This window comes from Amaranthus tricolor, chromosome 5 (assembly GCF_026212465.1).
Source record: "Amaranthus tricolor cultivar Red isolate AtriRed21 chromosome 5, ASM2621246v1, whole genome shotgun sequence".
NCBI lineage: Eukaryota > Viridiplantae > Streptophyta > Magnoliopsida > Caryophyllales > Amaranthaceae > Amaranthus > Amaranthus tricolor.
In genome coordinates this window covers 32,153,836-32,179,968 of record NC_080051.1, presented here as the reverse complement: position 1 = coordinate 32,179,968, position 26,133 = coordinate 32,153,836, and the positions used below count along the sequence as shown (strand labels likewise).

At 35.0% G+C, this 26,133-nt stretch overlaps 3 protein-coding genes across 4 annotated transcripts; 2 read left to right on the top strand and 1 right to left on the bottom strand.

Moving 5' to 3' along the window:
- Positions 1 to 4,986: 4,986 nt before the first annotated feature.
- LOC130813364 (uncharacterized) lies at positions 4,987 to 9,513 on the top strand. Its single transcript, XM_057679197.1, has 5 exons — positions 4,987 to 5,629; positions 5,837 to 5,945; positions 6,361 to 6,478; positions 7,498 to 8,403; positions 8,774 to 9,513. Exons 1-5 carry the CDS (start codon positions 5,419 to 5,421, stop codon positions 9,173 to 9,175), a joined length of 1,746 nt encoding a protein of 581 aa, XP_057535180.1. The 5' UTR covers positions 4,987 to 5,418; the 3' UTR covers positions 9,176 to 9,513.
- A 6,222-nt stretch (positions 9,514 to 15,735) lies between these two features.
- Positions 15,736 to 19,954, top strand: LOC130812645 (probable inactive receptor kinase At5g58300). Of its 2 annotated transcripts, XM_057678187.1 has the most exons (4): positions 15,736 to 16,090; positions 16,192 to 16,323; positions 17,335 to 18,665; positions 18,782 to 19,954. In XM_057678187.1, the coding sequence occupies exons 3-4, from the start codon at positions 17,402 to 17,404 to the stop codon at positions 19,414 to 19,416; spliced, it is 1,899 nt and encodes a 632-aa protein (XP_057534170.1). In that variant the 5' UTR covers positions 15,736 to 16,090; positions 16,192 to 16,323; positions 17,335 to 17,401; the 3' UTR covers positions 19,417 to 19,954. The 2 variants fall into 2 exon arrangements, with proteins under 2 accessions (XP_057534170.1, XP_057534169.1); XM_057678186.1 differs by lacking the exon at positions 16,192 to 16,323.
- On the bottom strand, positions 19,955 to 26,105 carry LOC130812646 (interactor of constitutive active ROPs 2, chloroplastic). The gene is made up of 11 exons (XM_057678188.1): positions 25,934 to 26,105; positions 25,506 to 25,792; positions 24,751 to 24,795; positions 24,588 to 24,650; positions 24,423 to 24,485; positions 24,155 to 24,217; positions 23,922 to 23,984; positions 22,009 to 22,068; positions 21,529 to 21,669; positions 20,976 to 21,071; positions 19,955 to 20,668 (listed from the first exon to the last, which is right to left on the bottom strand). Exons 2-11 carry the CDS (start codon positions 25,698 to 25,700, stop codon positions 20,222 to 20,224), a joined length of 1,236 nt encoding a protein of 411 aa, XP_057534171.1. The 5' UTR covers positions 25,701 to 25,792; positions 25,934 to 26,105; the 3' UTR covers positions 19,955 to 20,221.
- Between the last annotated feature and the right edge of the window lie 28 nt (positions 26,106 to 26,133).

Genomic DNA, 26,133 nt, shown 5'->3' with positions numbered 1-26,133 from the left:
AAAAACTCAGATTTCAATTGAAATCTTCCTCTTCACTTGAATTAAGGTATGCAAAATTTTCAATTGTTTTTGTTTTCTTTGCGAAAAAACGATACTATGTTCTTAATAAAGGATACTATGAATATGCTAAGTTAATGTTTTCTCAATTACAATTATTCTACAGTGTTAACAATGGAAGATTCACAAAAGGGATCACCACATTCATCTTTACAATTGGGTGAATTTGAAGGTACATTTTATAAGTTTTATGAAATTTTAATTTTTTTTTGTGTTACTGTGTTCTTGGTTTCATTGTTGTTACTGTGTTTGATTTTAGGGTTTATGAGTTTAAAAAGTTTTGATTTTAGGTCATGTTTTGATTATAGTTTTTATTTTAAGTTTGATTTTTAAAAGTATGAATTCTTCTATTACCGTGTGTTCGTTTTTTGTTCAATTTTTGTGTACTTCTTTCTTAGAAAAACATACTATGGTGTTGTTGATTATGATTAACTGTGAAAAAAAATTGTGAGCATCAATCATATTAAAATTTACTATGTCCTTAATGAAGGATACTATAAATATGCTGAGTTACTATTTTCTTAATTGTATCTATGGGGAATTTACTGTGTTCTAGGGTTCATTGTTGTTATTGTTTTTTTGATTTACTATCTTAGTTAAATGACATAGTACCTTTAATTTGTTAGGACTCAAACTCCAGGAACTATTACATAAGTTACCCCAAATGGTTGAAGTCATCATCATAAAAAGTTTTAATACAACTATTACAACAGTAAGTTGAAGTCATTTGCCAAATAAATTTGAGCATGCTCAGACAAAGCAATCTAAAGAAACCATAAGCATAGTCCTTCATTTAAACTTAAACCTACTTAGAGAAATCGCAGAATGAAGAATAAACCCAATGAAAAACCCTAAAATAATCTTCTGTGTGGAAACTATGATCCAAACAAACAAATCACAGAATTAAACCAAATGAAAAACCCTAAAAATCAAATATCAGAATAATACTCAAATAAAAATAAAAAATAGAAGAATAAACCCTAAAAACACAAAATAATCAAAGAGGAAAATTTAAAATTGAAGATAAAGAAACAAGAGAAAATCGAATGAAAATGTAAAATCCAACGAGAGAAAATCGCAGAATGAAAATCGAATGAATGAAAATCGCAAATGAAGATCAACAAAATGAACTGAATGGAAGACAAACCTTCGAATGATTTTACAGAACCTAATGGAGGATGAATGGCGATCCTTCGAATGATTTTACTAAATCGAATGGAGGATGAATGGAGGATGAATGGCGATCGAATGGAGGATGAATGACGATCGAATGAAGGACGAATGCAATTGAGAAAAAACAAAGAAATGAAGATGAGAGAGAAACACAAAGAACCCACCAGAAAATTTTATTGAACCGGTTCAAAAATAAACTAAACCGCGTGCATCTTAAAGTTAGAAACATCAGACAATTTTGAGCGTCAATCATTACTATGGACGGCTGTAAATCCTTCTCACCCTTTGTAACACCCCTGAATTTTCAGCCCCTTAACGAAACCAAAACCGTAAAGGACGGGAGAAAATTCGGGTGTTACATAAAAGAAAAAGGAATTGAATTTATATAAACGTTAAATATTAACTTTAAAAAGCATGCGTGAAAATTTCGGCAGCATCTCTTCTAAAAATCGATCATGTGGTAGAACATCAGCACAATAAAGCATTAAACTAATCTAAGGCATCATTGCTTCTTTTTTTAAAAAAATCTCACACCACGGCGGAATGATTCGTCGCCAGCTTCCCAAATCGACATACCAAGCATGGATCGTGGTTCCAGTGTCGACGCTTGCGTTTTAAAAAGACTTAACTTCTTAAAACCATACAGAGTTATAAGCTACGCAGCGGAATACAAATATACAAGGTAGGGCACAAGGCCTCATAACAAAACATATACAACAATAGCTTACAAAAGATAACAAGAGCTACAAAATCGAAAGATAAAGGTATGACTCAGGTTATGCTTTGCCCTCATCACTCTCCCCCAATGCAATGCAAAAGAAGCTCCAATACCTGTTGCGCCTGTCTATGATCCTCCCGCTGCTCGACATTCGACCAAAGGCCAATGTGTCATAGCAGGACAGTCATAGGAAGTCATCAATAATCAAACATAAACACAAACACGTACACGTCAGTAACTAGCATCAAAATAATAAGACCACCTACTAGATAACATTATATTATAAAACAATATAAGATGATTTCATAAGACGCGAGCACGAATAGTAACCGTTTATCGGCCACTTATACTTCTAAATTTCATTACGTGCTTTCCAACTCGAACCATGTGTTCTTGAGTAGAATGCAGGTATTCACGCTCCTCTTTTTCAAACATAAACTCTTGCAAACCACGTATAGTTCTACTACACCAAGGCATTAACAGAATGCCTAACACATGACCTTATAGAGCTTGTCTATCTTAAGGTAAGTGTGATCATAGTCTGTAATACCCTTGAGATAACTTAACTTAGGCACATTTCTCACTAGTATAAACTATTCTATCAATAAGTAGATGTTCTATCAAAGAGTAAATATTCTATCAAAGAGTAAACGTTCTATCAACGCGTAAGCTTTCTACCAAAGAATAAACCTTCTATCATTAAATAACTTTCGATCAATGAATAAACTTTCTATCACTGAGTAGTTTTTTATCAATGGATCTTTTCTCTACTTCCTAGCATAGTGACACGGCCAAGGGCGTTATCGGCCATCCGGCGCCCATGGCAAAGTATGAGCTCATGCCCCCTCCAACTGACCCTCTCGGGTCCTACCTTCGAACATCATCAACAACCATAAAGACATACAAGTTGATATCCATTAGAATCTACAACCCTAAGTGCTCTATGTGAATCAGTTTCACTGCTTATTATTTTCCTCCCTTTCCCTAATGTTACTCCATCCATTTTATATCAGACATTAACGAGTTGTTCGAAGTCTAAAAATGCACAGACATTCACATTGAACTTTGAATTACAGAGGTAAAAACAACAAATAATTGAATTACAATATTAACATCGAAATTCAATGTGAAATTCCCACTGTGCTTGTTGTAAATTACACAAATTGAAAGAAAAATTAACTTTGATATTGCAGAAATGGGAATTGAGTGAAATGAGAAGGTAAAGATGATGGAAATAATGAACAAATAAATCAAAAGGCTTTGAAGTTGATTGGACTTAAAGGGTGAAACATTAAATTGAAATTTAAAAGGAAGTTGTATAGTTAACAATTAGGTTAAAGATAAATACCAAAAGTCATTAATTATAAAACCACTTACCTATAATTGATAAACCTTTTGATTTGCTGTGTTTATAACTCATAAACAATGAACTTTTGGCTATAAAAAATTAAATGAAAAAACTATGCGGTAATAAATTACTTCCTCTTATTTATAGAAAAAGAGACATTTGAGTTTTGCATCAAAGTCAAGGAGAGATGAAGGACCACTTTGGGTAGAAAATTCTCTTTTTCTATAAAAGGTATTGATATTTATGTGTTGTTGTATGGATAAAAGGGTAAAAAAGAATGATAAAAATAGAAATGAGACATAATTAATAAATTGACCCAATAAAAAAATATCCATAAATCAATGAATAGGAGGGAGTATAATTTATACATATTTTTTTCATTAAAATTGTTAATTTGTCCTCTCTTAATGTACAAAACCTTATTTAAATTGCACGTTTTGCTTTACCAATAGCCTTGTTATAAATAGTCGCATCAAATGAAAAGATTTGTCAAAATTTAAAGTTTAGTGTTGGTTAGCTATGGAAGATTTATTTTCTTTCATGCTTGTATATGATAGTGACTAAATATTCGATTTTTATCGCATATAAAAGTCAAAAAAAATATAATATTTCCACCTTATTTGTAGATGTGTTTATTCGGGTTATTGAGTCAATTTCGAGTCAGATGTTTATTTTAAATTGGTTTAAAGTCGAATAATGTGTCCCTTTAGTTTTTTACATAACTATAAATACATTTAAAAGTCGGGTAAAATCGAATTCGGTAATCGGTCGAATAAATATCAGATCGTCGGGTCTATTTTGAAGACTTCTAGCTATTTACTTATGGATACACCATTTGTCCCCCTCAATTTGCACCACTTTTCATTTTTATTTGTACGACTAATTTTGCAACTTTTTTTGGCAATGGTCTCACTATTCTTCTTTTAATCTCATCTACAAACATATATATATACATTATGTTTTCATCTTAATCACAAATTCCTATTATCCACTTTTTTTCTTTACATTTCAATTATGTTTTCCACTAAATTTCAATAATTTTACAACTTGTGTAAAATGAGAAGAGATGGAGAGAGTAATTCTTCAGCAAAAACTAAAAAAAAAAAAAGAAGAGAAGAGACTGAGAGAGTAATTGTACTCTAGCAAAAACTCAAATAAAAAATACACATAGTCATAATTACGGAGCAACTCGGAGTAAAAGGCTTGTATAAACTTGATCCACACTATTTTAGCATTTACCAATCTAATAATAATAATAATCATTTGTCAATAATTGTACTTATTAAGTAGAAATACTTACTATTTTAATAATTTCTTTCTTTTTATTTTCTTGCAGCATTCTCTTTTAACACAAGTTTTAAGAATGTCATTTTTAAAGTGCATAATGTCTATAATATCCTCAATAACAATAGCTAAAAAATTAATGATATATTAAGTGTGAATAAAATAAGAGTAAAATAGAGAATAATAGAGTTAATATTTTATAAAAAAAAGGTAATTTTACAACTATTATAAAATATTTATAAGAGAAAAGTGTTGTAAATACTTCCTTTATCCCTATAAAATAGCACTATTTAACTTAAAAAAATCTCTTATATTTTAGTCAAATAATATAATTTTATAGAAACAAAAAAAATATTTTAAAATAAAGAAATAATTTTTTCAAAAGCTCTCACTATGAAATGACAGTATTTGACTTAATCTAAAGTAAAGGGATATGGAGGAGACGGAGAATTGTGGTGGCTCATGATTGGCTCCTAGAGATCAAAACTTCCCTCGGAAATCACATAACATCTGAGTAAACTTTAAGACATTTACATGGATGTACCCAACACCAACACCAACACCAACACCAATACCAACGCCAACAGACAGATTCTCTATAATATTCAGAATTCCTTTTCTCACTTCATCAGAAATTCAGATCCATTTATGATTTATTTACATTTACATCTACAAGTAGACTTCTCTCTCTTTCTTCATCATATGACGTAAAGAATCAGAAAGCATCATCCTCATTATAATCCCCATTTCCCCAGCTTCTTCCTATCTTCTAATGTAATGATGTAATGTAATGCACTAAGTTACTCTATTATTCCGTACCCTACCAGGCTACTATACCATGAATCGCACTTTCACAGATTACAACTCTTCCGTCATCGGCGCCAGAAATTCTACTTCTACTCCGCACCAGCAACTCCACAACCACAACCACCACCGTAGAGCTCATAGCTTTAATGCCGCCGTCTCCAAACACCCGGATCATGATAATCTCGATCTCTTTTCCCGCTCTCGTCCTATTCTCTCTCTTACTCCCTCCGACCATTCCCTAGGTTTCTTTTTTTTTTTTATTTTTTTATTTTTTTATTTTTTTATCCCATCTTCTCCCTTTTTTAATCATTATAAATATAAATTATAATTATATCGGCCTTCGCTTTCATTCCGTATGTAGTATTTTCACTCTATTAAGTGTCAACAGTGACGTTTTAATTTCCTTTTTCTTTTTTAAAATTAATTTTTTTTTGTGTATTTTTTTGCAGTTTCTATGAAATTGGGGAAGATTTCAGTTGGATCGGTGAAACTGCCTGCTAGAAATGCATTGGATGACCTGTTGGCGTCCACGGATGGCGGCAAGCACGATTATGACTGGTTTTCATCCTCACTCAATACTCCTACTATCATTTTCATGATCTCTTCTTTCATGGCTACTACTAGTATTCCATTACTAATTTATGTTCCTCCATTTTCATTCTTTTTATAATTATTTAGTATATTGTCAAGACTGCATTTGAACAGCTGTATCTATACCTCAAAACTAGATTGCAAATTGTGTAATTTTTTAGCATTGTAATTGAATTTATTTGTAACTTCTTAGTAGTGAACATGGTTGTGTTAACTCTCTATCTATCATGATAGTTAATCAAAATGCTTTTATTGCACTTAGTTTAAAGATTTGAAATCTTTGTAAACATTGTTGATTACAGCGTATGATTGCTGTTGAATTTTGTTGCGATTTCTTATTGTTATAAAAGATTCATTTGACAATGTTTTTACGATTATATAGGCTATTGACACCTCCAGAATCTCCTCTTTGTGCTTCGTCAGAGAGGAGTGAGTTACAACCGAGCTTTGTTACTCCAAGATCTGCTAGTAGGTCCACCTTAACAACTAAACCTTCCAGGGTACGTGGTTTTATTTCCTCAGAGTATGCGTATATGACACTAATTTGGTTTTGTTGTAGAACAGTGAAAGTACTTAAATGGATTCTAGTGCTCTTAATAGAACTCAATTTGTTATCTTGTTCCTCTGTGCTAAATTTGAATTGAAGTAGGAAAGTGGAATATTAGTATAATATTATATTTTATATTTTGTATTATTGTGATTTAGTTTCCTTAAGCATCAACACATTTACAATCTCTTTTAAGTTATTGTACCATCAGCAGAATAGAATAATAGTCAAAGTACACTGACTTGTAAGAATAGAGTTCTTGTCTCAATTGGGGTAAATACCGCCTTTTCTACGAGAGATCATGGGATCGAATCTCACCTAGTCTATCCTCTTTCCTCAACCTACCATATAATCTACTGCTTACAAGATAAACAAGTGATCAAATGCAAACAATCTATTTTAATGACTATATAATTTTAGTTTGATTCCATAACTCACAAATTACAAACAATCTATTTCTTATAATTTTAGTTTATAATCATTCATGTAATGACTATATATTAATGACAAAAGTATAAATCTAATACTATTGTCTATTACACACTGGCAGTGATTGAAAATGACGTGTCTAGCCTAGTCCCTATTATGCATTTGCATTTTGCTTCATCATACCTTGTTATTTGGAAACGTGTACTACATGTTTCTGTGTGGAAGATAATACTGATTATTTACTCTGCCAACAACTACATCCTTGATGTGTAAATGGCTTACTAATTGAAATAATGAACTGCTAACCACAGTTTGCCCTATATGTGACTTGTAACTATAGAATCTAGAGTATTGCAATTGGAGGCTTATGTTTAAATTGCATGAATTTGTTGAATCGATTTAGATGATGCAATGCTCTTGGTTGTGGAACAGTTGCATATTCTACCTGGCAGACGGGCTTGATTTCTTGCTATTAAACTATTCCTGTTCTCATTTGTGAATATTTCGATAACTTGTCTAACTTTAGTCATATGCTTGTATCAGCTCTCAACTGGACAGTTAGATAGCGGCCATTCCTCAAAACCTGCAAGAAGCAGCTCTGTGACTCGCTCTTCTGTATCTTTAACCCTTAATAGTACTTATTCTTCAAATAGATCCAACTCATTATTGAATACAAGTTCAGCCTCTGTTTCGTCTTATATAAGACCATCCTCTCCCATCGCACGTTCGTCAACATCATCTAGACCTTCCGCTCCTACTCGAACAACCCACTCACGATCTTCTACCCCTTCTAGACCCCGTTCAGCTTCCACTATCTCTTCCGGCGACAAACCACGTCAATCACAAAACTCAAGGCCCTCTACTCCTACTAGCTCTAGATCTCAAATTCCTGCTAACCCTAATTTTCCCGTCACTAGATCAAATTCTCGCCCATCAACTCCAACTCGGCGTAGTCCATCATCTAATTCAGCAGCACCCAGTCTTTCTGTATCAACAGGGCGTGTGGTGTCTAATGGACGCAGCCAGACATCAACATCTCGACCTAGCTCCCCTAGTCCCAGGATTCTATCTCAGCAGTCAGTTATTCCCTCTGATTTTCAACATGATACACCCCCCAATTTAAGGACAACATTACCAGATAGACCTGTTTCTGCTGGGAGGTCGAGACCAGGAGGCTCTATGGCATCAAGAATAAATACAGAGACTTTAAGCTCTGTTAATATGCTAAGAAGACCATCGTCTCCTACTGTGAGTAGGGGTAGGTCTGTTGAACCACATGGAAGGGGTCATCTTCACTTTAATGGGCGCAATGCAGACATGACTGAACCTAGTAGATCAGCTGTTTCTGATTCAATGAGGTTACCTGCTAAGGCGTTGGCAACAGTGGAAAATGGTGGCATTGGAAGGACTATATCAAAGAAGTTACTTGACATGGCCATAAGGAATATGGTACACTTAATATTTCTACCTTCGGATTTGTTTCTGCTTCTTGTAGTTAAAATTATGTGCTCTCATCAACTCACCATATTACCTTGAATATTTTGCTGTATCTTTTGATGTTCAATACTCTCCCTTAGAGAAAAATTAATTCATTACAACTAATAGGCGTTTTGTCCTATTAAAGTTATGGGTTGTTTGCAAGAAAAAGGCAGTTGTTCTCTGCTAGGATTTTGAAGGCAAATAGCTCTTTCTGCTGTTTGCTTTCTGTTTTCTAATAAATTTACTTGCTTACTGGCAGTTTCCCTTCAGATTATTTCACGGAAATATATAAATCTGTTTTTAGAAGCGATTTCAAATAATTCCTTATTTCTTTTTGTAGGATATTCGAAATGGTTCAGGAAGCCTGCGCCCACTTCCAAGTTCCTCCCTGTTTCCTCAGAGCATCCGTTCTTCACCATCCAGAAACCATGCGGTCCATGGATCTGGTAGCCCAACATCTGTGAACAGTAAAAGTCCGTCACTTAGCAGTAATGGGTCCATAGTAGAGAATGGTTCATTTGCTAGTCGGTTGCATGAGAATGGGAAGAAAGAAGAAATTGGTCGGATGTTTGGGAGATTGACAGCAGCAGACATGTACGAGAGCACCAGATATGATGCAATTCTACTAAAAGAGGATCTTAAAAACACTACTTGGTTGCATAGCGTGGATGATATGTCTGATCAGTGCTCCATATTTGAAAATGGATTTGAGCCCCTGCCAGAACCTTTCGGCCTCTCGTGAATGTTACAGTGAATATCTTATTTTTGATTGGAGAAGAGCTGAATATGTTGATTAGTTATACAAAAATCTCCCCTGGGTTTCCCATGTTTCCAAGTGTCTATATGGTGTAATTGATGTTATACATTTAATTTTAATGCCCTGGATAATTCCAAGGCAATAGTCATAGTTTTTATATATTTAATTTCTTTTGCTTGGATATAAATTGAAAATTATGCACTATTATCAAATTTAAAATTTCAAGCAATCATGACACTTAGCATTTGGCAAGAATTTGCACATGAAAAACAAGGTCTAGGTAGAAATAGTTAGTCTTGGATACTGGTAGCTATAACAGAGAATAATGATTGTTAGGCTCCGAGAAGCAGCAAGCCAAGAAGATTATAATACTCCAATGCTGCCAAGGGACTCCAACTTTGTTACTGCTATAACAAATTAGGTATTTCAGATTGGTCGAAAAAGCAGCAAGTTTTATTTAGGCAATAATATTGCTAGCCATAATTTAAAGATCTGGAAGCGAGAATACTCCTAGTCCTGGTCTCCTAGCAGGCAGTAGGGATAGATAATTTTAGAGTGAGATGCAGCACATCCACATGATAATGTGGGTCAATCTGGTTTAGAGCCCACCTCCCAACAAGGAAGATGCAAAAGAGCACATGCCATGTGAGAGTTGTTAAATAAAAACACTCAAAGGCTCAGACTCAGTCTTAAAGCAGTTGCTTTCCTTTTACTTGAGGATCCACTTTCCACTCCCTTGTAACCATTTTCATGCTTTCTTGTTTCCAGTTTCCAGTTTCCATTTGGAATTTGGGCTTCCCTATAATTTTCTTCTTACTCCTATTTATGTAATTATACATTTTGACTATGATGCCTATTGCCTCGCTTCTAAACTTAATTATTTAAACAACCAAATTTGCTAAATTGTCAATTCAAACTTGATTGCTTTGTTGATAGATAAACGACATTGGATTCAAGTGCTGATTTAATTATCGATGATGGATTGGCTATTAATGCCAACGGAGTATTATAAACTTGAACTGTTAAGAACTGAGATGTTCACATTAACTGTATCTTTTATTTATGAATGGGTTACTGAACAATGATATCCACGATTTACATACATTATATAAAAGTCAATATGCTTGGCAAATGGTAATATTGCTAGTTCTTAGCCGTGGAGCTTAAACACATAAATACCTCTGTAGGTACGTGCATCTATAGATCCTTCAAGTGAACTAAAGGCAAACATATTATTACACAATCGACAACACTTCCTAAAATGGACTGCAAGCTCACTATCACTTAAGAAAAGACCAATAAGTTGTGATGGATACTCACTCGTAGCAATTTTAATAATGCCATCACCACAGCAAAACAATTTTGTCTCATAAGCAAAAAGCTTAGCACCACACGACGCACAGAATGTTGGTTCAGCAAGAGTGACTGGACAGAAAGGAAAACTCTTATCTACAAGTGTAATTAAAGAAGTCTAACATTAAAGGGTTGTGAAATATAACAACAAACATGGTATGTACATAAAGCATAGACATGTAGAATCGGAGAAAGTTGTATAAAGTTTAATGAAGGCACTAGCCAATGAAATCGAGAAAATACCCAGCAATATTTGTTCCATGCAATCGCCTACAATTGAACTTGGGTCATAATGATCACGTGAAAAACCTTTTCCTTTTCTCTTTTCTAAGGGTGGATCAGAACATGAAGGTTGTCTTGCAATATAATCAGGATCATTGCTTGCATCAACAGTAAGAAGCACCGCAGAAGCATTAAGAGATACATCATGTACTTGTGAAGACATGGGATTTTCTACAAAGATAGAATTCTATTACTAATTATTAATTAACTACTAATATGTGTAGAAAAAAGTATGTAACAACGCGAAAAACCTTTTCATTTTCTCATCTGTCTCTATGAACTCAAAGCTGCAAATTGTGTTCTTATGTTAACAAGGTTGTCACTTTCAATGACGCTTGGAATGGGTGAACAAGCATCAACATATACAACAGGAAAGTGTGAAGTTGTTGCGGTTTCTACAAATGGAAAATAGTAAAACAAACATAGCAGGTAGACAAAGCATGGACATGTGTAATCACACAAAACTGTCTAAAGTCCAGTGAAAGCATGTGAAAATGAAAAGCGAGAAAATATCCATGAATATATGTTCCAATTATTCACCTACAATAGAATTCGGGTCATTATTTAACATGCGCTCTAAAAATGCAGAATGGTCTTACTAATTAGTATGTTACTACTGCTTTGTATTTTAAAAACATACAAAACCAGCAAAAACCTGTGTTTTTTCTCTTCTTTAAGGGTGAATCAGAGCATGAAGGTTGTGTTGCAATATTAGCATGATCCTTGCTTGCAACAACAGGAGGAAGCACCACACAAGCATTTGATACAACATGTACTTGTGAACATGTGGGATTTTCTAAAAAGATAAAATAATATTACTAAATATTAACCATTACTATATATAATAAGAAACATGAGGAAGATACTAAAACCTTTTCGTTTTCTCCTCCTTAAGTGTGGCTGAAAACTTGAAAATTGTGTCCTCAATAAAAACATGATCACTGCTATCAGTAGCGGGAGCAATGAGCGCACCAGCATCGGCAGTTACAACATGTAGCGGTGAGATAGTTGATTGATTTACAATACGTTGACTTTTGTATTGTGGTTCTTCTGGGGATTTACTTTTTTTCGATGAAAAACGCTTGCTTCGATATTGATCCATGGGTAGAAATCGAAATGACAATTCCCTTCCAATGATCATAATTTTCGTGTGAATACATGATCAGACATGGAACGTAGAAAAAAATGCAGTAGCTAAACAGCAAATAACACTCAATATAAGATAGAACTAATGGCTGTGTTGTAAAGGATGATGCAACACGCAACACAACAAACAACGCAGCAGAAGAATATTAAAAAAACCAATCAAAGAACATGAAGTTGCACTCAGAATAATAAAAAGATGATAATTTTTTTGGGGTTTTTATTGCCTCTATCTTTTATACGTGAGTTATACCTCTCCGAGGGCCTGACTAGGGATAGGGCTAGTTGCAGGCGCCATATTCATGTTTTAGAATACTGATGTCCTCGTAGGTTACCTCTTTGTGTTCTTTAGTATTAGGCCTTTATTTATGTTTCTCGTGTAGCTACGTCTCCGTATCTTACTCGAGCATACATACCTTACGAAAACAGTAAACGTTGTTCTATACTGCAGCATTCCTACAACAATTATAATTATCTCTAAAACGCATTTCCTCAGCATCCTTACAACAAAATAGCAAATTTATATATTTATGTCTAAAGGTGTCTTTATATAGAAAAACTGAAATCATAAACAATCAAAAGCTAATAAAGAGTATTTAGACGAACGAATGAGTTAGAACTTCATTAATTTTGAACGAAAGCTAATAAAAGAGTATTTAAACAAAAGAATCAGTTAAAACTCCATTAATGTCAAAGGTAAATACAAATGATTTCCTTTTAGGAATAGCAAGTACATTTCCAAAAACTCTGATCTGAAGGGCGTTACAAATAAGCCATGGTGATATACAACGAAAATAAAAGACTTATACCAAAGCTACTTGGACATAAAACAACATGATAAGAATTAGTAGCCAACCTTCCTCTTAGGGAACAAAGAAGGAAAATTAGGAGGCAATCGAATTAACTGAGGATTCCGAGGGGCTATTGCATGAATCCAAGATACTCTATGTTTTTTTGGGAGGAGGAGGTATAGAAGAACAAGGAATCTGAGATGCAGGATCAATTGGATTTGTACATTCGTCTTGAGAGGAATGTATACAAGTTTCACGCTTTACTTCAACATTTCCCATTCCTTCAACATCCCCATTTGTCAAGGACAACAACGAATAGCTCTCACACTTCTCACATTGCTCACACTTGGGCATGGCCATATATTCAAAACAAAGTCCAAAGGTTGTTACAAGAGTCTGCAAACAATGATCAACTGTTGATTCTTCCGATTCAAGCAAGTCCGCACAAACCTTACCAACTCTAAAGTAGGGATTTGCTCCTTCTCTACCAAAAACAACAACACAAGCCGCATTGGACGCAGCATTCAATGTACTATACAGGGGCTCAAGAAAGCCCAAAAGTGTTGTTACTTCTTTAACCAATCCCTTGTAAGAGTTGGCATTTTTTGTGAAGATAGCCATGACCTGTCACTCAAAAAAAAAGATGGCGTTCTTTTAATGGCTTAGCCAAAAATGATTGAACTACTTTGAAGGAAACGTCGAACTACTCTGAATGTCATTGAAAAAATAGGAGGCCTAATTAAAACAAGAAGCCTACTTTAATTCTTGATTATAATGTAAACAGTGCAAGGCACGATAATGAAGGACAGAGAGCCTCCCCCATTAGTTGCATTCCTTTAAGACTTCAACTCGCATTCGACTGAAACTTCAACACTATGAACATGAAGATTGAAAAATCCGCAGGAAACACAGACAAATAACAAACAAACAACAATGAAACAGTTGACTACACAAACAATAATAAAAGGGAGAACAAACAACAAATAAGCAACTAAAAATAACAGTGAAACAATGAACAAAATTAATGAAATAACTTCATTAATTAAAAGCATACAAAGCAGAAATGAAAAATTCAATAATTGAAAACAAACAACAATAAAAAAGAGAACAAACACAAAGACACAACAAACAGACAACAATGAAACAGTGGACTTAAATAATGAAATAACTTCAATAATTAAAACGGAAGCACCAGATAAACACACAGCAATAAATAAATGCGAGAAAAGCATTAAAAGCACAAGGAAAGAATTCATACCTACTTCATATATTTTTAAAAGTAAGACAGTTAACAACAGCAATCAAAGGAAAAGCTAAACACTGAAAATAAACACACAACAATAAAAGAGAATTAATTGCAAGCATACGTGCAAACATGAGGTTGCAATGTTGCAGATGGTTCAGTAAATGAGCAGCCAAAGCAAGAAAGTATGCTGCAAATGGTGGAATAAATAAGGATCTTCCATCACACCCAGCATATAAAAGGAGAGAATTGTAAAAATCCGCCCACGAATATTTTTAACCGTAAGATAGTTAACAACAGCAATCAAAGAAGAAAGCAAACATTGAAAATAAAACACAGCAATAGGAGAGAATTAATTGCAAGCATACATGCAAATGTGAGGTTGCAGTGCTGCAGATGGTTCAATAAATAAGCAGCTACCGTGAATTCACAAAGCAAGAAAGAATGTTGCAAATGGTGCAATAAATAAGTATCTTCCATCATAGTCAGCCAGCAATCAAAGAAGAAAGAAAACATTGAAAATAAACACACAACAATAAATAATTAATTGCAAGCAAACCTGCTAACGTGAGGTTGCAATGTTGTAGATGGTTCAATAAATAAGCAGCTTCCGTGAATTCACAAAGTAAGAAAGAATTTTGCAAATGGTGCAATAAATAAGGATCTTCTATCATAGCCAGCATATAAAAGAATAGAATTGTAAGGAGCCACCCATGAAACATGGAGCACATCCTTGAGCCTCCACAAAATTAATGAAGTGAGAGGAGCTAGAGGTAGTATCAAATGGTTAATAACCAGAAGATGAAGATGCATACTCAAGAAACTCAATGACGTGGCCAAAGAAGAAGAACTTAGCTGCCAACTGGACAATATATGATGAAGTGGCATTAATTGATGATATGGGATGCTAAGTCAGCTAAAACACTATTCATTGATGAATAAGCTAAAGCACTATTTATCGATGAATAGTAGATGAACAGTGATAAGTTTTGCAAACTTTTTATATATAATATATAATAGATAATAGATAATAGATTTATCAAATATTGTCTTATTTAACTAGCTTAAAAAGTTAATATTTCCAACTAATTAAACAAATCAATAACCATTTGTCAAATATTCCCAAAGTCATAAATTAGGGTGTGAGTATCCCTAAGATCAAACTCTAATCTTCTAATATAATTCTATGTAGACTTATACAAGACGCATTTAGTTTTACACTTTATGGCTAAAGTTAGTTGAAACTCACCTTTATTTATTAAGAATTTTGTGAAAAAGTTACAAACTTGTATTTGTATCATTCCAAGAGTCATTAAGACCATATCATATGTAAGACTCGTCATACGTTGTGAGTGTTGTGAAAGACTAACTTTATTGACACCCTTCATCATTATTTGGTGAGCAGTAGAAAATGATAATTATCACATTACAATTTACTACAATTAGGTTATGAAGAATGGACAATATAAATAATCTGGATGCATGCAGATGCAGTCCAGGAAAATCATGGTAAAAGTAAAAAGATGGTGTACTGTATGATACCAAAGATTGTTTGTATGAAAATGGGAGTAGTCTGCAGTCTGTACTAGAATTACGAGAATAAGGAGAATTCTAAATGCGAGAAAAGCTGAAAATGGTTGTAATATATATATATATATATATATATATATATATATATATATATATATATATATATATATATATATATATATATATAAAGAGTGAGACTGACAGTGAGAGAAGAAGACAAAGGCAGCAAGGCAAGACATATAAACAAATCTCATTCATTTTTATACTTCCTCTTCTGTAACTGCCATTTCAATTTCGAAGAACGAAGATAAAGGAAGATGAAAAGAGTTCAGAGCTTGAAACAGAATCAGAATCAGAATCGGCTGAGATGCTTTGAGATCTCTTTTAATTCTTCAGAGAAGCTTTGGGGGAAACTTTAAATTCTTTGTTTTTGGGATCTTTGCTGATGTTGGTAAAAGAACCCCCCAGCCCCAGGTCTCAGCTCCTGCTTCTTCCTCAAGATTTTCCGTTCTCTATCTATCTCTCTTGCATTGTCTTCTTCACTTGTTGCCATTTCAGGTACTTCTTTTTTTATATCTTTACTTTTGGCTATTGGGTATTGGCAACTGGGTTTTATGGATCTGTAGCTCATTCATCTCCAAAACTTTGTTGGTGAACAGAAATTTGGATGATTTAATCATGGATGCTCTTGTTTGAACTCTCCCATTTTCGTTTTCCTCTCTTGGAAAATGGAAATCTTATTGTATGAATACCTTGAACATGCTGTTCTGATGTGAATGAAATCTCTATAGGTAAAACATGTTGTACTTCATCAGTTAAAGCATTTGTACCTTCTAAGTTCTAACCAATTGCAATGCCAAGTTCAGATCTTTCTTGGTGCTTTTATGTATACCCTCTTTGTTGTGCTCTGTTTCTTTTTCTTTTTCTTTTTTAATGATTACAAGCTAGACTCATGGAATGGGAAAGTGATACTGTTAAATTAGGCTGGACTTATTGTGAATGCCAACATATTAACGGGGGAACACGAGGTGCACACACTTCATAAGCCAAGGAGATATATACCATCCCAAAACCATATGGCAATGGGAAGAAGGTCTCTAATAGCTTATAAAGCGTGCACACCATTTTCAATTTATCGATGTGGGATAACTCATCCCAACACCCCCTCACATGCGAACCCCCGTCAAGTTCGCATGTGGGAGTAATCAATTAGGGTAGGAACGTCATTCTTTTCGAACCTACCATTTTAAAATTTTTGATCGAACCATCGGCTCGGATACCATGTTAAATTAGGCTGGACTTATTGTGAATGCCAGCATATTAACGGGGGAACATGAGGTGCACACACTTCATAAGCCAAGGAGATATATACCATCCCAAAACCATATGGCAATGGGAAGAAGGTCTCTAATAGCTTATAAAGCGTGCACACCATTTTCAATTTATCGATGTGGGATAACTCATCCCAACAGATACTGCTCTCTAACTTAGATAAGACCGGATTCTCGTTGTGCTCTGTTGTTCTACAATTTTCTTCTAGTCCCCTCTTTTTGGAAATACTCAGCAAGGAACCAACCAAGGGGGAAATGTAGTAGTTTAAAGACTGAGTTCAAATTTATTCTACTACAGTTATTATAGAAACGAAATTAGGTTCAATATGTTTTGTTCCAAAACTTTTTTTTTTAAGTATATGAAGTTAAATGTTTCTGTATATTTGAGATATAGAGGGAAGAAAAGTGCTTCACATGTATTGTGTGGGGAAATTGATGGATCCACTTCTCACCTTTTCTATCTTATGCTAGGCATACTAGAGGAGTTTCAGCAGCTGACCGTCAACTATCCTGTTGAGCTCAAACTGCAATACTACTTATGAAGCTCTATTTTATTTTGATCTTGTTGCTGTTGCTCATATTTTCACCTCCCATTCATGCTGACCTGGAAAACGACCAGCAAGCTCTGCTACAGTTTGCTTCTCTTATCCCACATGGACGGAAAGTGAATTGGAATTCTACCACCCCAGTATGCACTGCTTGGGTAGGCATAACCTGCAGCTCAGAAAATGATAGTGTTATTGCTGTCAGATTACCTGGAGTTGGACTCAAAGGTTTGATCCCAAATAATACCCTTGGCAAGTTGGATCACCTCGAGATCCTCAGCCTCCGGTCGAACCTCCTCTCCGGAAGTCTTCCATCTGATCTACTTTCCCTTCCTTCCCTTCAATATGTATTCCTCCAACAAAATAACTTATCTGGAAATATTCCTTCTTCATTATCCACTCAACTCGTAGCATTAGACCTTGCTTTCAATTCATTTGAGGGAGAACTTCCATCATCGATTTCAAACCTAACACGACTAAATAAATTGTTCCTTCAGAATAACAACCTTACAGGATCCATACCCAAACTGAATATTCAAAATCTTAAATTCCTCAACTTGAGCAACAATCATCTAAATGGCTCAATTCCATTGACTCTTAGTAGCTTTCCCAATTCATCGTTTCGAGGAAACACTGGCTTATGCGGGCCACCACTCAATCAGTGTCCTGGCATTTCTCCAGCTCCTTCAGTATCGGAGGGTCCTCCTGTTGTGCATGAAAAAAAACACATGAAGAAGAAACTAAGCGCAGGAATTATAATTGCCATTGCAGTAGGAGGAGGTGTGATTTTTTTTCTTCTACTTCTAATGCTTGTGTTATGCTGTTTGAGGAGAAGGGGTACTGAAGGAAGTGGTGTTCTTAAAGGAAAAGGTTTTGGTGCGGGAAGGGCTGAAAAGGCCAAGGAGGATTTCGGTAGTGGGATTCAAGAAGCCGAGAAAAATAAACTAGTGTTCTTTGAAGGTTGTTCCTTTAACTTTGATCTTGAAGACCTATTAAGGGCCTCTGCGGAAGTGCTCGGAAAAGGAAGCTATGGGACAACTTACAAGGCAATATTAGAGGATGGAACAACAGTGGTTGTCAAGAGGTTAAAGGAGGTTGTAGTAGGTAAAAGAGAGTTTGAACAGCAGATGGATACGGTTGGGAAGGTTGGTCAACACCCTAATGTTATCCCCCTAAGAGCTTATTACTACTCCAAGGATGAAAAACTTCTCGTCTATGACTATGTATCAGCTGGCAGCCTGTTGGCACGTTTGCATGGTATGGCTCCCATCCTCTTTCTGTTTCTCTTTATTATATAGGTTTTTTTTTTGAAAAAACAATTTAAACTTTGCTATCTGTTAAAAGCTTGTAATAAACAACGAATGAAAATTCAGGTAGTAAGGATGGAGAAAAACCACCACTGGACTGGGACTCCCGAATAAAAGTTTTACTGGGAGCTGCCAAGGGAATAGCCCATGTCCATTCTGCTGGTGGTGGCAGATTCACCCATGGGAATATCAAATCTTCAAACGTTTTTGTTTCTGAAGATGTGAATGGTTGCATCTCTGATTTTGGTCTAGCTCCTCTAATGAGCTTTCCTGCAGTCCCCCCTAGAACTGCAGGCTACAGAGCACCAGAAACAATAGAGACAAGGAAAACCACCCAAAAATCTGATGTTTATAGTTTTGGTGTTCTCCTCCTAGAGTTGCTGACTGGGAAGACTCCAGTCCAATCACCTGGACGTGATGATGTTGTTGATCTTCCACGGTGGGTCCAGTCAGTGGTTCGAGAGGAATGGACTGCAGAAGTATTTGATGCAGAGTTAATGAGAAATCAAAATATTGAAGAAGAATTGGTTCAAATGCTTCAAATTGCAATGTCTTGTGTTTCTAAGGTGCCCGATTTAAGACCTAACATAGGAGATGTGGTGAGGATGATTGAGGAGACCAGGCAGTCAGATACTTCGAGCCCACAATCACCTGAGGCACAGGCATCCAAGTCCAAGGACTCGGACACTCGTACACCATAAAAGCAACAAAAGAGCATTTATTTTGTTTTTTTAAATGGGTCTTTCAATGAAAAAGGGATACTAACAAAGGACTGTACATAACTCGAAAATCGTGCAACTCCTGCTAATGAACTCCTTTAGTGATTCTTTTACGACTTTAGGCCTGTAACTGATAATGCCTTACATTCTTTTCTTTACAGAGTTTTAGTAGTTGATCTCAATAGGAATCGTGTTGTAGCGTACAGCATATAGCTATATTTAAATTGAACATTGTCATTTTATTATGTTTTTGATATCCATGTTTTGGAAGTTGGAACTCAACGCCAGATTAGTATTAGAACTGGAAACAATGTAGGAACTCATCTTTCTCAGCAGGCCTCTCTTTATTTGGAGTATGATGTGTTTGCCACCTTTTTTAGAACTGGAAACATTGACTGTATGTGTTTATCTTTACCTTTTTTAGAGTATGGTATGTTTGCCCTCTTCCCCCTCTGAACATGACTTTGTACATGAATACGTTCTTAAGCTGCAAATGAATAATGACTAATGAAAAGCTCAGTGTTAGAATTCTTCCTTTACCTGATCAAATTCAATTAATTGCAATCACAAATGTGCAGCATCAGATAATACAGGATGCCCATTATGTAACCAAAAATCTATAATGGCCACACTAAAATGGCGACATAGAAACCAAACTTTCGAAAAATCTAAAAATACAGTCTGTAGTTCATCTATTCTTGTCATAAAAAGGTTTGGTTGTGTGAAATATTCAGTTGAGCATATTTTATCTTTCTCAATAGACCTTCTACAACTTAGCACATAAGGTTTACTGCAGCGAGTTTGAAGAATCTTTGTTGACTAAATCAGCGCCACTTACATACTTTGTGACGAAAGAAATTAGCCTGAAAGGAGCACCGATGAGAGGAGCATCAACAAGCGGGACACTTTCATCTCTTGCAATTGCATAAGCTAGTGCTTCTACATCGTGAGACTCATTTTCAACTAAAGGAATTTGCACTATTTCTCCTGATACAGTGGTCTCTGAGGAATGTCGTACATTAGCATAATCTGAATGCATTTCATCCGTCATCATTTGCTCATCTTCCTTTGAACCTGTTCCAAAAAGCTCAACACTCTTTGTTGCCAATGAAACATCTTCCATATCTTCAGAAAATCTATATAAAGGATTTGCATATGAATTATCAAGTATGTCCACTGAAGTATCATTATGCACTTCAGCTTGTTGACCAAGCTTGATGGACAACTGATTTACCTAAAACACAGAATGGTCACAGGACAAGTCAGAAAGAAAAAAAGATGAATGGTTTCTTCTCTTGGCTCACACAACCAATAAAGCAAAGTAGTGAATAGAGTTGCTCGTAAATCCATTACGTAAAAACTATAAGTTGAAAAGCCAACATCACAAGAACTATAACTTGCAAAAAATTTCTCAACATATACTTAAGAATTTGCTACCTACAGTGACGTGAGGAGAAAGGTCACTATCGGTAGGCCACTAATGGATGGAGGAGTAATGAATATGCAACCTCCTGAAACCATCATCACGTGTATGGCATTACCTTTGCAACAAGTTCAGCATTTTCTGTCATCAGTTTCCCAATCAATGCATATGCTTCTTCAATCTCAGCATTCAAGTTCTCTTTTTCAAACACATCCTGCATCAGAAACTTCAAACTCAGCAGATACATTAGCATCTCGAGTTCTGTATAACTTGATTTCACTTATTCAGGAGAACTAAGTTTATGTGACTTGTGAGTGAGATAAATCCATTGGGTCAATAAGTCCAGAGAAGTTGTAATATGGGTTGCCAACTAGCCAAGATATATTCACCATTACAGTAGTTTTGATAACTAATAAGTTCAAATAAGACTAGTTCTATGCTCTATACAGAACACACCCTAATTCCTTTGTAATAGTTTATTGTTTGTTCTCGAGACCTATTGCTTCCATAATGTCCCAAACAGGCCAAACAGCTTAAACTGCATAAAGTGCTTTTTCTACAAGACTAAGCAGATAATGAGGTGGCCAGCACTTATTGTGTGTGCATGTACATCATGAATCATGAATTTAAAAAATAAATTAAAAAAAAAAAAAAAGCCTTTTGAGACATACGTTTTGAACATCCGCTGGTGAGACAACAGTCAGCAAACTCTTTTCAAGGTCCTGAACTCGTGACTGTAAGGTAGATAGGTTGTCTAGCATCTGCATGTTTTCTTGTGAAAGAGTGGTCTTAGCTCCTTCCAACTCCAGAACCTGCCAAGCTTTGATTTTTAATTCAGCATCAGAAGAGATATAAATATAGCAAAGGGCGACAACTATAAGGCACATAAATCCTAAATCCTCTACCTGTGTAGACTGACATACATGTACAAGCAGAAGTTTTACAGCATATATTTTCAAAAAGAATGGTTTATAATAAATAAAACAAAAAAAGACCGATAAATGCCTCCTCTGACCGAATTTTGAACTTTATTCCAATGCCAATTAACCTCTTTCTTTCTGCTAAGACATGCTTCACCCATAGACCATCTAATCAAGGTCAATTGAATCCTGAGCAATGAACATCCATCATAAAGAAAACATCGTAAATACCTGCATCTTCAACCTAGCAATTTCATTATTCAACGTTGAAATTGTTTCCTTGCTTAAGTTCTGCAATAAAGAAAATTATTTACTATAATTAATGTATATAGTTTCCCATCTCTTAACAAAATCAGCCACCAAAAGGTGAACTGAGCTTTGTTATGTCAAAAAGCATGAATGCAATGCTATATTGTAGGACAGCAAATAACAACATTTTGGGGAATCGAAACTAAATCTTCTCCCAAAATAATGCTTTTTAATACTCCCTCCATTTTCATATGTTTTTCTCAAATAGAATTTACGAATTTTAGTGTCAAAACTTTGACTATGATTTCTCATTGATCTATATGAAAAAACATATTCATGTGGGATCTTGATAGATTCGTCTCAACTTTTTAAATTTTTTAAAAACTTACAATCAAAATTATTTAACTTTTAAGTTTACATTGAGATTTGCGCAAAAAAGTGAATGGGAAGAACAAATGAAAACAGAGGGAGTAACTTAATTCCCACTATATAATAGAAGGAAACTTATTTCCTCCATGTAGAACAGTAAGCCAAACAAACCGCTAACTAAGATAGCAATTCACTTTGAATCAAATGTTCGGTAGCTAGCAGAAACTTCATTTCACCATTTTCAAGCTTGTGTTACCCATTTTCTCTCCTCAAAACGTTAGACATTCAAAGTTGGAATTCAAGGCTAAAATTCGTCCTTCGTCGTCCTCAAATCTTCCTAAACATCCAATTCCAGGTATTTTACACTAATTTCTTTTTGGGAATTCAACGTGATTTTGAGTTTTTGGCTTTTCCACAAATGTTTTTTTAAATCCACGTGGTGACCTTGAACTTTCAACTTTTCCACGAGGTGGATAAAGTGTTAAGTTTTTGGTTAAATTAAGTATTTATTTCGACTAAATTTCGACACATAAAACAATTTTTGAACTTTCAACTTTCAACTTATTTCCTCGCTTGCAGCTAATTCCAGGAAAGCTAACACGAGCATCGAGTTGCATGGGATTGATTGTCGACACACAAACAAAAACCATCCCGTGTGACATCAGAATACACTTAAAAGCATGGAACGAATGTGAGGAGCGAGTTGTTAAGGGTGTCCCATACATAGGTTAGACACTAGCCGCATACACGAGCTGGTATCAACACATTATGTGGTTCTACATCAACATTATCAACACAACATGCGCGCACGTCATTCTGGTATTGTTATAAAAAAACCTTTTGACTTTTATCAAATAATCACAGTCGTATAAGATATGTTTCTTTTTATGTAGGCACATACTATGGTGGATGTCATGACATGCAGTCAAGCGCGTTTAGAAGCTTCTTTCTCACCAAAGATGAGAGTGTGATGTATGATCAAAGCCGCAAACGATACAAAGCATGAATTCTCTAAGATGCGCTGCAAAAGGTTGGTCATGGTCGTCTAGTTCCACCATACACTACTACCCACGCATCTAGTTTGTCAAGTGGCACCCCTTCTCTAGATTAAGCGTTCCTTATCCATACCCACAATCGCCATATGCTCTGTCTCCATTCTTTCTACCTAAACAAATATCTTCTCCACCTCATCCATCACGTACAACACCTCATTTACCCACATATCGGCATCGAGCAACATTATGTATATCCATTAGAGATGGATCTACCTCGAGTTCCTCCTTTGCTAGTCCAAGCAAACAAGAACGTTGAGCATAGATTTTAGGTTTATTTATATTACATTGCATTGCAAACTATAGCTCATGTTAAAAATGAGAATTATGTTTTAAATTAATTATAGTTTGGGACAAGATTCATTAAAACAAGTCAAAAAGTGCAATTGTGACAACAATCATTTGAAGCAACAAGGGCAAGGTTATGTGTGATAAAATGAGTAAATTAATGATAATGAATATAAGAAAGAATACCTCCTTTTCTAAAAGAAAAAGTTTCTCCTTCTCAACACATTGAACATTTTCCAATAAATTTTTCTGTAAAGATAGATCATTCATCAAACCCAAGGTCAAAAAACTCAAATAACAGTCATAAGCAATTGAAAAATAATGCACATATAGTAATATAAGGAAGAATAGCATGTAAAAAAGGCCAAGCAAATGAAACATGTACATTTTGTTTATGCGTGAAAATTTTCTAGTCTCACCTCTGCAAAACTCAAAGCAGCATTCTCTTGTAATAATTGATTAATTCTCTGTTCCAGGTCCGCCTGAAATAAGATATAATGTGTTGGTTTCTTAAAAAAAGGAGTGAAACCATGATTTAGCTTGATAACATTTAGGAGCAGTGATCAGTCATCTAGCACAGTAACACTGCCTGCTTACACCCACATGTCCTCCTCTTAAGACATGTATAATAGTCTAAAGAGTACAAGTGTACGAAAATCCTATGCAACACGAATCACTTAGCATTACCTCTTTTTGATGCCAAGAATCATTTTCACTCTGTAGTTGTTTCATTTTCATCTCTAATTCAGCCTGCAATAAAAGAACATATTTTTAAAAACAATATCTATTTTTTTGATTAAAGGGCTTTTATTCACATTGGGAAACATGCGATAACTTGACACAGCTCAATACCTGTCTTTGTATGTATGAGTTCTTTTCATAGAGTAATTGCTTGACCATATCTCGTAATCTAGCCTATACAATACAAGTAAGAAAATGCATATTACTACAAGTAAAAAATTAGCAAGAGCCATGTAATTACACAAGGAACCTTAATCACTAAAACAAACCTCACCTCTTCTTGCAACCTATGTTGCTTCACAATGTCAACTGAAGCACTCTGCCAAATCAAAAATTTGATGAAGGATTAGAAGGTAATACAGTCTTGAGCATTCCTACCATTCACTTTATATTGAACAGCTGGAAAATGTCAGCTCAAATCCCAGGGATGATCCTTTGCATAATTGTGTTCTTAACTAGGCAAAGACAAGCAAATTGAACTAACACTAGTATTACTATCAACAAATTATAGAGAAAATATTGACAATTACACAACATAATAGGCAAAAATAAATCATAAGTGACATGAAAGCATACTAGTAAAATTATGCTTCCAAGCCCCAGGGTGTTCACAACGTATGCTGAAAGATAATTTGACAGCTAAAACCCACAAGACCCTAGGAAAAATAAAGCTAAGAAGGCAAATGGAACCTTTGACTTGTTGAACTTCCCTACAGTCAATTTTCATCTATCAACATGTGAATTAAGCACTCAAGAATCTCCATTTCTCTGCTCACACTAAGATTGCGTAAAATGTCATTGAGATAACAGGGGTATCAAATGTACAAAAGCACTTTGAAAATGGAAATGAAGACAACAAGATTAATCAGCCAATAAATTGGCATTCTTCAATTAATTGCTTGGAATCAACTATTGACATAAAAGAACTAAGTAAACATATCCAACCATAATAAAAATGACGGATTCAAAATCAAATAGCAAAAATAAAACAAATCAAACAGCGAATGTTCGAAAAGAAAAAATTCTTACACCGTTAGCATTGCTAGCACGTTCATCTTCAACTCCGATGTTTGATCCATTATCTTGGTCACCACTAATCGTTCCTACAGAGCATGTCCCTCCAGTATCGGACGACGCTGTATCGTCGACTGCCGATGCAGCTGCTTTCGTTTGTTGCTTGTACTTCTTCTTCTTGTTTTTCTTTTTCTTTTTCTCATCTTCCATTAAGATGCTTGTGGGAAAAATTGAATGCTTAAATCTAAAAAAGATTATCTACCGGACCACCAGAAAAAGGATCGTTGATAGAGAAGTGATTTCTGTTCAATGGAAAATGGGTTATTAGCAAGAATCCTCAATAATGAAAAGGAACCCTAATAAGTAATAATGGTGGAAAGAATTAATAGACGAGGGGAATTGAATGTAGCAGAAGATGAAGAGGAGGATTGAAATGTGAGTACCAGAGAAGATCCAAATTATACAAAAAAGTACGCCTGCAAAAACCTTGGATTTCAACTTTATTAGTGTTCAAAAGATAATGGAATTTCTCTAATGGAGATTTCGTGGTCCGTTGCCACGGAAGCCAGGCTGTTCAACAACCCAGTGGGTCTTGACCTCTTGGGTATGGCCGTATGGAAAACCCACGATTAGTTTCGCAAAT